At 40.6% G+C, this 12,155-nt stretch overlaps 1 protein-coding gene across 7 annotated transcripts in view; it reads left to right on the top strand.

Annotated features, from left to right (window-relative positions):
* DCLK1 (doublecortin like kinase 1) overlaps positions 1-12,155 on the top strand; it is a 330,012-nt gene that overhangs the window by 304,361 nt on the left and 13,496 nt on the right. For 4 of the 7 annotated variants that reach the window (XM_082365401.1, XM_082365400.1, XM_082365405.1 and 1 more), the window contains one exon: positions 3,987-4,100. In XM_082365401.1, the coding sequence (XP_082221527.1) occupies positions 3,987-4,100 (114 nt within the window). Of the gene's footprint in view, positions 1-3,986; positions 4,101-9,177; positions 9,252-12,155 lie in introns of all 7 variants that reach the window. The other 3 variants (XM_082365403.1, XM_082365402.1, XM_082365406.1) reach the window with 1 other exon arrangement.

Below are 12,155 nucleotides of genomic sequence, written 5' to 3'. Positions count from 1 at the left end.
TTGGTGAGAGAGCCAGCTTTTAGCTGGAAAGCTAGCAGGAAAAAAAAAAGAGCCAGGTAAAGGGAAATTTCTGGCAAAGATGGCAGTGGTGGGGATGTGAGGAGATGGGACTGCAGTAAGGGCTGATTCTCCCTCAGGAAGTTAAGTAGAGGCTGCTCCGATGGAGTCCCTACTGTTTGTTTCCTTCATATCTGCCCTCGTTCAGTCACAGGCGCACACTGTGACCCAGGGCACCTTCCTGTCACCCTGTGTCAGCCAGGCCTTCTGGCACTGCCTGCTCCGCAGAGGATTCCAGAGCCCCGGCCCTCACGGGCCACATTCCCATATCCCAGATGAGTGGGTGCCCAGCATCTCCTGGGCAGAGAAGTTTCTAATTTCTGACTCCATTCCCGTGGGCCCCCTGAAGTGCTCAGCACCCCTTTTACTGACCTCTGTCCAAATGCTTCCCAGGCTCCATTAAAGCCCTGTCCAAATATTCTCTGTTTTTTTCAGCCCCAAATTCAATCCTCCTTACCATTGTGTGACTTTCATCATGGAAAAGATGACTCATTGCATCCTTCCATTTCACAGTTCTGGACCTCTTTTAGTAACCAATGCCCCTGATGCCCTTGACAATGCAATGCAGTGTGGTGGGAAGACCACAGAGTTCCAACCTGTTTCAGGCCTGACTCAGCCAGTTTCTAGCCCTGTGACCTTAAGCAAATTTTTTAACCTTGCAGAGCCTCAGTTTGCTCATCTTCAAAATGGGACTAACAATGCATGTTGTAGAAGGTAATCTGAGGACTAAGGAGATCATATATGTAAATTATTAGCCACATAATGGTTATCTCATGTCACCTTCCTCTCCGTGCCTTTGTCTTTTAACTCTGCTCCCCTCCTTACCCTTTTCTCTCCTTACTATTTTATAATCTAAAGCTCATACAAATTGCTTTGCCTTACGTAGCCTGGAGCTCTATTAAGAGATGACTAGAAGTACCTGTATAATTTGGGGAGTGAGGCCCAATGGGGCACCACTGTATCCGGCTGCCCCCTTTCCTTCAGGCAGAACCCCAAATTATGCCCGAGATATGACACTTGTAAGACTTTCAGTAAAGGCACATCATTTCATCCCTTGTCAAATGTTTAACTCCTCCCCAAAGTCTAATTTAGATTCCAAGGGTTGTTGTTTCATACAGCATTAAAAAAAAAAAAAAAAAAAAAAAAAGTGTTTTACATACACCATTGAATTCACCCTTGTGCTTAAAACTCTAGACTGTATAATCCTAATTCTCTGTGGTTATCCTGCGACTTCTCTTTCACTTGTAGAGTCAGGAAGTGAATAAAGGGAGGGTGGTCCTTCACACTTCCTGCACTTACACACCTCTTATTTTTTTAAATGTTTTAAATTTTTATTCATTTATTTATTTATTTATGGCTGTGTTGGGTCTTTGTTGCTGCGCGCAGGCTTTCTCTAGTAGCGGCGAGCAGGGCTACTCATTGTTGCGGTGCCCAGGCTTCTCACTGCGGTGGCTTCTCTTGTTGCGGAGCACGGGCTCTAGGCGCGTGGGCTTCAGTAGTTGTGGCTCGCAGGCCCTAGAGTGCAGGCTCAGTAGTTGTGGCGCACGGGCTTAGTTGCTCCGCGGCATGTGGGATCTTCCCGGACCAGGGAATGAACCTGTGTCCCCTGCATTGGCAGGCGGATTCTCAACCACTGCACTACCAGGGAAGCCCTACACCCCTCTTATTAAAGAGCACTGCTTTATTCCTAATTGAGACCAAGGCTTCCAGCTCCAGATGTTCTGGGGACTCATCTGTGGCCAGTTCTCTCCTGCTCTTTCAGCTTTCTCGCCATCACTCTCCCATGGAAACTCTTAACTAGAGGTGGAATGGTTGACTCATTGTTTGGCAAACATGCCTTGTGGCTTCCCACTCAGGCACATCTGTGCGCCAACATCACCTCTCCCGTCTCTACCTGTCAGTACACTCCCACCATCAAGGACCTGCTGGAATTCCATATTCCTCGTGAAGTTTGCGCTAACTGAAAATACGTCCTGTCTCCTCTGAACTCCTGTGTTTCTAGCTGAGCCATGTGGCACACTGCCTGGTAACAGGTCTTTCTTCTCTTATTGGTCTGTTTTACTGTTTGATGTGGGGTGTGCAAACTTTGTCTCCCAGTTAGCCCGCGAGGGTCTGGCAGACAGCGATCACTTCTTCTCCCCACCCTGCCATCCCCAACGCAGCCCTGCATATAGTAGGTACTTCAGATGACCCTGTTTCCATTCCAAGTATCATCCCACTGGTACCCTAACTGACCTTCATTTTCTGTTTCCACAATACAGAATTTTTATTTTTTTAATTTTGAATACACTCTGCATCATTGGAAAGCCTCCTTCTTTTAGATTTGGTTTCAGATGTGACTCAATAAGCATAATAATTGTTCCTTCTTCTAGCCATTAATAAATCAGCCCAAGAATATCATAAATAAATCAGCCCAAGAATATCATAAATTGAGCATCCACCGTGTACAGGGCACTGAGCCAAGTGCTTATATTAAAGATTACAGAAAACGTGGAAGATGTGGTACAAAAGGGCAAGAGTTCATTTATATATATATATATATATAAAAACATGTGTATAAGTTTTATATATATATACACACAGACACACACACAATCACCTAACACCAAAAAGAATGTAAATAGTGCAAATATAAATAATGAGAAAAGGATTAGGAGTTTATGGAAGAACGATTTTAATGGATTGTGCTTAATAGGGGGAAAATGTTCTGGAACAGGTGATTTGGACCCAAGTTTTGAAGAGAAAGAGGGACCACAGGGTCCATAAGAGCAAAGCCCATGAGTATTTTTGGCCACTATTATTTCCCCATCAGTTACTGTAGTGCCTGGTCCAGCCAAATGTTGAAAAAAAGAGTAAATCCCATATGGAGAGACCAGGTTATGTAAAAGAGCAAGCACGCTGTGCTTGGAAAGCAGCAAATTTATTTTCTTGGGTGGAGCCAAGAAATTCCATGCAAAATCATGGAGAGGAAGGAGAGAAAGAAAATGATGAATGGCATTGAAGTCTTGCCAGGAATTTTGGTTTAAATAGATAGTAACAAACAATTATTCATTCATTCACTTACTCCACAAATATTTATTAAGCATCTACTATGTGCCAAAGTACATGCTAAGACCCGGGGATTCTGTAGTGAACAAAACACACTCTCTGTCTTCAAGGATGATGCAGTCTCTTCATCACACACTAGTGAGTGGTGCTGCATACTTATGACTCTGATTCTTGTTATTCTAATAGTATTTAGCAAAGGAGAGAAATCTGTCCGGTCTCCATCATAGATGGCTCAGGCAGAGAGCAGAAGCCTTAGTTAAAATGAGCTCCAATGCAGAATATGTCATAATAACAGATGATATGAAGGCAGCAAGGAAGATTTAAAACTTAAGGAAGAACTTTCCACCTGGAAGGTTGTCTGGGATTATAGAATGGATGATCGAGTAGCTGTGACACCAGCTTGAGTTTATTTATGGGCTCCTGCCTGAGCCCAGGTCCGTCAGTTTCCCTTGGCTTTGGGTCGGTATGATGGGCTAAGAGGATAAAACTCTCGGGTTAGAAAAAAAAATGTTTAGATTGATTTTTTTTTTATTTTTTGGTTGTCCAGATTAACTTGCTCTTTGACATATGTCTCTAGAGTGATGGCTGAGATCAATTTTATTAGAAACCAAAAACAGAAATAAAATTTTTTATTTAGGGACAAAGTCAGAAGGTAAGAAGACACAGCAAATTAATTTTAGAGCAAATGTGGAAATGAAGGAGCCCTTGAAGCAGTACTTGCTATGACAGTGTTTAATGAGAGGACATTGGTTGGTTTCTTCCTGAAATGTTATGAATTTTAAGATTACTGCCTGTTACTGGAATATCTTGGCCTCATTTTCTATTTATCTCATTTTTTTCTTCTTCTCCTTTTTTTAAATTTCTTTTATTTTTTTTCCCAGGATGACGGCCTCCCAGAAAATGAACATCAGCTGTCAGTAGCAGGAAAGATAAAGAAGCATTTCAACACAGGCCCGAAACCGAATAGCACAGCAGCTGGAGTTTCTGTCATAGCAGTAAGCATCTGAAATATCCACCTATAACTTTTTCAAAGCACTCCACCTAAGAGATGGGCATTACTCAGGAGATTCCACCCAGAGACAGCAGAATGGGTCATTTCTTTAGACAGCTCGACCATTTAAAGCACTGGGGGAGGTCTGGGGCTTATATATATGATGTGTTTTTGCTGATCATTTCCCTGGGAGTCACATCATTATCCAACACCTCCAGGGTGCCTTGCAGTATATATTAATTTCATGATTTATTTGTTAAAGCAGAAAACCTCCCCCACATTGGACTCTGTGCCAATGCAAACTTCTGGGCTCTGAGAAAAAGAGTTCCTAGTGTCCTTTTGCCAGGACCTGGCAGGGGAGGGGAGGGGAGCTGAAAGAGAGGACATGGCAGAGAGAGACTGGAACACTATAGATCTTTGTACAAGATGTAAACGAAAGCCAAAAACATGGCAGGATGCTTACCCAGTGAGATTTTCAGTGAAACTGAATTGCTGTGAACACCCAAAGAAATCAGGATTTCTTGCGCCTTAGAAATTTCTGTTTTCAAAGCGGAGAGTCTTTTAACATTCACCATGTTGTTGATGTGGCTGCAGGAGGATTTTTTTTTTTCTGTTCCATACATGCAGACATACACTACATGCAATTTGATAGCAGCTCTAGGCAAAGATTAAATTGGGCAGAGAAATAATGAAACCTCATACTTCCCAGTGTCATATTCTAGAGTAAATATATTCAAGTCCCAGATTACTTGAGTTTTTAATAATTTCCTCTTTTTTTCAGAGTACATACATTTTAACAGCATATTCAATGTGAAATCACTTGAGCTGTTTTTCTTTTTTAAAACAAAGAACTTAGACACTATGACCTCGAATTTTTAAAAGTACTTATGCTACTAAACATACATCATGCTCGTCAGCAATACTGAATATTTAACTACTTCTACAGGTGTTTTTCTTTTCTTTCTCTTTTTCTTTTTTGGTGGTGCTAGAACTCCAGGTAAAGCAAAAGATAACTAAGTGACCTATTTGATACAACCAATCCCAGATCTGGGTTACTAAATATTTAATAGGAGTTTCCAGAATTTGCAGGTGGCACGAATGCATGCATATACTTTCCTGGACTAGTTGCGTTTCATGTTTTTTGATTGAACCCTTTCAGCAGGGAGTTACATGAGCATGAGTTACTGGTTCAGGAGTACACTGACGGCGCTAAATAGAATGCATACTCTCTCCCCATGCTCCTCAGTGCTACTGGGGATTTAACATTGCAAGTTGTTCTTCTGGCCCTCTCTCTCTCTTTAGTTCTTTCTAAGGAAATTCAGTGTAGAAGCGCAGTGTCCTTCCTGTCTTCATCGATCGTCAGCATTCTTTGTTATCAGCTAATATTCAATCAGTAATTTTTGAAAGTAACAATCTCATGGTGCTTCTCAGGGAAACCAGACATTCTATCCTCTGCTTTCATCATTCATGTAAGACACAAGTATATTCCAAAATGTTTGTTTCCACAATTTTCTTTGGGAATGGACTGCCAGCACACTTGTCCATGAAAAGAACTGCTTTTCTGCTCCTGCTGAGGGCTTACAACTGCTAGAGAGGGTGCTTTTCCCACCTCTGTCATTTTGGGTTTTGTTTCGTTTTTCCTGGTCTTTTATTTTAACTAGTCTTTGGTTAAGTTTGCCTTGGTTGCTCAAGAATGCTTTGTTCACAGTATTCTGGGAGTCTTGTAATGATTGAGAGCAGGAACTTCAGGGCAATTCTCCAATGCACAGACAACACAGATGGGAGGGGAAATCCTACTTTAATCAAACCTGGATAAATTTTGAAACCTAATCCATATGAGTTTATTAAAACATCATCTAAGTAGATCTCCAAAAAAAACTTCAGTTAGTATTTGAAGATTAAAGGTCCAACTGATTTTTTTTTTTTCTATGACTGGACCATTTTGAATGCAACTTAATATCAGTTTCTCAGTTCATCACTAACATGTTTCTATGGAGACTGTACCAACTGGTTAATATAAATTGTAAAATGGGCTGTGTGATGCTGAGTTGTGCATTAGTTGCAAGCTTATTTAATCTCTTTATCCACTACAAAGTTGTGAAAAAAATCATCAACTTAACTCAGGCTCAAAATAATTGACTTTTTGGAGAAATATCTGAAAAAGTGCCTTGTCAATTCTAAAGCGCAATTCACATGTTGACCACTATCATTAATATTTCAAACATGAAAGAGAATATGGCTGTAAATTTCAGGGGGTATTTCAGGAGAAGCTGGCCGGCCATAATATATGCATTTATGCATCTTCTCCAGAATGCTTTTCCCTCATAAATGTCCACACCCTCCATAAGAAACTGGGGTAGGTCACTAGGTGCAGGGCAGGGCTGGGAGTTAGAAACGAGCCAGGTTGGCTGCCTTTGTTATTAACTTTCAAAATAGCACCGGATAAGTCAATGTATACTCCATAACCATGTTCCCATTCTTAAAGTGCACAGAATTAGACTCAGGGGACCATCACAAGATAAAGGAGCCCTGGCATTAAATAATATCCCCAACTCAAGCTAAAGTATAATTGCAAAGGAACGATATTCTGCTGTGAGACAGAATGTAAGTGAGAGGTAGAAGGAATAGCTTTCATAAATGGTGCATTCTATAAAGATCATTTGACAATTTAATAATGGAATATAATTACTGATTCACCCACATGATAGAAATTTCTGTAATTAATATAATACCATTATGACTTCTATTTGATAAACACAGGAAAAAAACCTGATTTCAGCATAGATTTCATGCAGACAGAATTTTTTCCCATGGGCATGAATGCTTTCCCCAGAGGCTATCAAATGATGTATTTTATTTTAAACTGCCTCTATTATAGGACTGCTTTTTTGTAAATTATATACACCCTTTAAAATTAGAAAATATATATACTGTTCAGAACAGAGTATCTGCTTGTTTTTTCAGAAAATCAGCAATTAAATCATTGGTCTTTAACCGGTAATTCTCTTGCCTTAGTTAGAAACCTCACTATCTGCTCATAAAGGAATTCATGACACTTTTTCTTTCTCGGAATGACAAAGGAGAAAAGAGCATACTGTCATAACAAACAGACTCTAATCACAGGTGTAATTTATGACACGAGTGTAGTTTAACATGCATTCATGGTTCTGAACCTTAATGTTTTCTGTTCGTGTTGTCATTTTTTACTTCTCTTCCTCCCACCCCTTACATTATTAAGACCAAAGAGAGGACAAATGATAACTTTATATTAAGGTCCTCGAGTTGACTGGGAGAGTAATTACCAGCTGGAGGCTCACGGGCATCATAGAGCCCTTCTCGAAGGAGAAAAGGTATCTGACATTTAGGTCAGGTGACATGATTAGGTGGAAACCCATTGCTGTCCTTAGAACTACAACAGTCTGCGTCCATTGTTCCTCCACTGCCTTTCCCAGTGGTCGGGGGATTAAAACCAAACCAAACCAAACCAAAGAAACCCAGAACAGAACAGAGAAAGGGAAACAAAAGGTTATTAAAATGCAATTTATAGACATAAAATGGAATTAGAGATGACATTTTAACGGCGGACTTCTTGAGAGCCGAGGGATGGGAGGGAGGCGTTATTAGATTTGCTCAGCTTGATGAAGAACCGATGACTCAGATGTCACTTCCAATTTATTTTTCCTCATTTAATGCTGTTTATTATTTTAACCAACAATTTTCCTAATGCTTTCGAGTTCTTCTTTTGCATTTTGGTCATGCAAATAAAGCATTTCAGTCTAATTGAACAAATCCATACTAATCAATGTGCAAATAATTGTGATAGTGGGAAGCTTCCTTCTAAAGCGAGAGACCTCTGCACTGGGGCATTCCCAAATGCGGAGTTATGGGGCACTTTGCCTGTAGATGGCAATAAAGAGCCAGTTACTGAGTAGACATCCCTGGGCTGAAACAGAAATGCAGGCCTTCATCTTCCTAACAGCAAGTGTACTTCAATTTTTTTTTTTTCTAAATAAAACGAACTGTACATTTTAAAAAAGATTAAAATCTCACATTGCTGTTCCGTGAACACTGGGATAGCCTAGTTTATAATCAGAATACCGAATCTTCTGAGCAGTTTTTAGTTTGAATGAGTGCCCCGGCATGTTTTTGAAATGCCTTTGTGAATTTTGTAGTAGAAACTGTCATCAGCATCATGCCAGTACCACACTTGAAAGCACTCATGAGCCTCTCCAGAAAGAAAGGTGGTCAACTTGCATCCTCTCATGGGCAGAATAGGGGAGTGGGCATACGGCATGATTATTGTTTCTCAAATCTGGGGATTGAATCTTTTATTCCTAGGTAGCCAAAGGCTAACAACTTATTCCAGGAGGAACAACTTTGAGAACTTAGCCTGTCCTCTATTTATTGTACCTTTTGTTAATCATAAGCAATTTTTTAATATACAGCGAAAATTATTTTTCATTTTATTTTCTATATTTTCTTGGAGAAAATTTACTGTTTTATACCATATCTTTTTAGTTCAGAAATGTAATTGATTCACCTTTAAGAGTAGCTCTGCTTTTGAAGATTAACTCTTAAGGAAAGAAATCCAAATTGCTGTGATTTATGGGGATTCAAAACTTGATTCTTTTCATCTTTTATTTCATATTTATGAAGGCCTCAAACTTAAGCTTCATGGGGTAAGATTTGGTCGGGGGGGGGGCGTCCAATCTGCTTTCTCTTAGGTGGCTAAAGCTGATTTCAGCACTTTATTGTAAAGCATTTTCCATTGCTCTAGAATATGAAGACGTGTTTATATCTTTTGAAATTGAGAGGATATTATTAAATGTGCATTCAAAACCTTGTTTGACAAATTAGATCTTTTCTAGCAACTTGGCCTCCGAGATATTCATGGGGGATTAGTGTCTTTTCTCGCCTTTTTATTTTCAATGTGCAGATTTAGGATATTAGCTAGTCACCCTGCAGAAGAGGCATCGTAACTCTATATACATATATAGTCAATGAAGAACAGCTTGGTCTGGAGTCTTAATACTTTAGCACAATGTCGATCCACTGAGTTGCCCCCATTTCTCTCTGCTCAGCTGGACCACGGGTTTACCATCAAGAGATCAGGGTCTTTGGACTACTACCAACAACCAGGAATGTATTGGATAAGGTATGAGATGGTGCAGCTCAAGTCAGTGTTTCCATGGCAACGTGCTGGCAGTCTCCATTAACCAGTTCCTTCAGTGGATAAACATGCTTTTGATTTGTTATCCAGTCCATATGCTGCTTTATCAGTTTCATTTTAATCTTGATTGAGATGCCACACCCCCTCATTCTTTTTTTTCACCCCATTATTCACACTGACATTTGCCAGCTTTCTTTCCATTGCACATGCTCAGTATCAATTTTCCTTACAGTTAAAAGGACAGTATATTTAGTGTTAATGTCAAAGCATTTGCCTGATGTTGCTAATTAAAACAATGATTTCTAGTGTTTTGTCCCTTAACAAATGGAAGAACAATAGTACCTTAGTATATGTTCTATAGAAGTATATACTGTCATTTTAAAATCATCAAGCCCGACCTTAACCTTAGTAGATGGATGAAACAATGCATTTACACCTTAGTCATAGAAGCTCCTCCGAGCACAGTGAGCTATAGAATGCATTGTGTGTGTTGGTAAGCTTGTGTTTTCAAATTCTCCACCTTTTTGTTTCATTTTGTTTTTGTTTTATTGTTACCTCTCTCCCCCTGGTACATCCCTTTATGTACTAGCTATTGCATGAATTTATTTTTCCATATTTTGTAACGGTCAGATTACTTAGCTGGCTTATCTGCTCAAGCAAAAGGGACTATGGGAGGTATGGATTTTTTTTTAACTGGGTTAAGAATTCTATCCAATCGTTTTCTATTCCAGTCAACTGCGCTGGCATTTCCTTCAAGGGGCATTGTTTGTGTCTCTTTAAGTTATCCACAGGCAGGATGAGTTTTGATGATATGAGAAATGAACTCTGAGAAGTCCTAGGCAACTTTTCTCCTCCATCTTAATGTTTCTGAAATGATCTCCAGGTAAAGCTCCACATCTTAGCGTTTGCTAAGAAAAAATTCCACTGGGTTTGGCATTTCCCCCAAATGATGGTGCCTTATGCTGTTCATGGAATAGACCAAGTTGTTAAAAAAAAAAAAAAAAAAAGGAAAGAAAAGAAAGAATAACGTATATAATATACAATTTAACCCCCAATTATTACTCTTAATTTTTTAATATAATTAGACGCTAGAATCGAAGGCATTAGAGATGCAGAAAAGGCTACCCTTTGACAAACTATCCAAATATCTAAGATTGTGATAATTTCTAAGCCTGCTGAAGCAAGAAAATACCCAAACTTCAATAAATATCAAAGTCAGTTTTACATGGAAGGCTATTTGTATCTTCTAGACAGATTTGCATACAGGAGTTGCACACCCACCTTTTTATTTACCTAAATAAATAGCTTTATAGATACAGAAAGAACTTTTTTATTTTTAACCTTTTTTTGGGGGGGGGGGTGAATCCATCATGATTTGCCTTTGTGCAGACTCTTTTTACATGGAAGATGATCCATCCATCTTTTACTTTTTCCTGAAAGATAATATACGTTTTGAAGAGTGCACATGAGTGCACATCTCAACGAATTTTCACCAAGTGAGCACACCACTGTAAGCAGCACCCAGGTCAGGCACAGAATGTTCCTAGCACCCCCAGAGGACCCCCAGCCCCCAGGGCCCTTCCAGGAGGGTCACACAGCCAGCCCTAAGGGTAAACGCTGACCTGGAGTCTGTCCACATTAATTAGCTTTGCCTGGTTTTGTTCTTTCTATAAATCGAATCATGCTCCGTCCTTTTTTAATTGTATGTCTCCTAACCTCAGGCATATTAACCAAACATATATGAGTACAGTTGCTATACAATTAAAAATAGGCATCAAATATGTCTAATTACAGTTGTGCATATTTGTATAACACAAATTACACATATAAATTTCCCAAAAAAACCCTCTAGAAAATTATATTACTAAATTTGTGGGCTTAGGCGGTGGGTGCAAAACACCAAACAAACACAGTAATTAATAAACGTAGCCAACTATAAAAAGGTCATTTGACTAAAATCCTAGCGATGGCTCCCATCAGCAGACAAAATGACACATCCCTGAATAATGGGCAGGAGCAGATGGAAGATAATCTCTTTTTTCTTTCACACATAAACTGCTCTGTTTTCCAGCTGGGGGCAGTAACAACAACGTTTATAGTTAATGCTGCACTAAACAGCGCACCCAGTATGTAAAGCTAAATTGGAGAAATGATGCTAAAGCTCTTGGGCATATATGCTTAATTAGGAGGTTTTATAATGTGCTGTTTAGCCCGGAACGAACACACTGTCCTCACTGACTGCACATGCTCGCCTTTTATCTCCACGGAAGTAGTGGGAGCATTTGTCTAACCGTGGTGGCAGCCAACTTTCTAACATAAACAGTCGTTGCAGGTGAAAGAAACATCCCCACTCCCAGTTGTTGTGTTTACAAGGGCTCCTGGCCGGCTTCACTGCTCTGAGCACAACGCCTGGGAGGCGAGCTTGCATTTCGTAGGGCAGCTCACATCAGGGCAGAGGCTGCGGAAAGGCTCTTCGGGGTGCCCAGAATTCGGGCATGTCCCTCTTTTTTTTTTTTTTTTTTTAATTAATTATTTATTTTTGGCTGTGCTGGGTCTTCGTTTCTGTGCGAGGGCTTTCCCTAGTTGTGGCAAGCGGGGGCCACTCTTCATCGCGGTGCGCGGGCCTCTCACCGTCGCGGCCCCTCCCGTTGCGGAGCACAGGCTCCAGACGCGCAGGCTCAGTAGTTGTGGCTCACGGGCCCAGTTGCTCCGCGGCATGTGGGATCTTCCCAGACCAGGGCTCGAACCCCTGTTCCCTGCATTAGCAGGCAGATTCTCAACCACTGCGCCACCAGGGAAGCCCCGGGCGTGTCCCTCTTAGTAGGCGTTTGGGGGACTGGAGGAATGGTGGGGCCGTGCCTCCTCCTCGCAGTCCTTCTCCTGCCTGGA

The sequence above is a fragment of the Balaenoptera borealis genome (assembly GCF_965194805.1).
Source record: "Balaenoptera borealis genome assembly, chromosome: 18".
In the NCBI taxonomy this organism is placed as follows: domain Eukaryota; kingdom Metazoa; phylum Chordata; class Mammalia; order Artiodactyla; family Balaenopteridae; genus Balaenoptera; species Balaenoptera borealis.
Note: the sequence above shows the minus strand (reverse complement) of the source record. Positions and strands in the feature narration are given on the sequence as shown.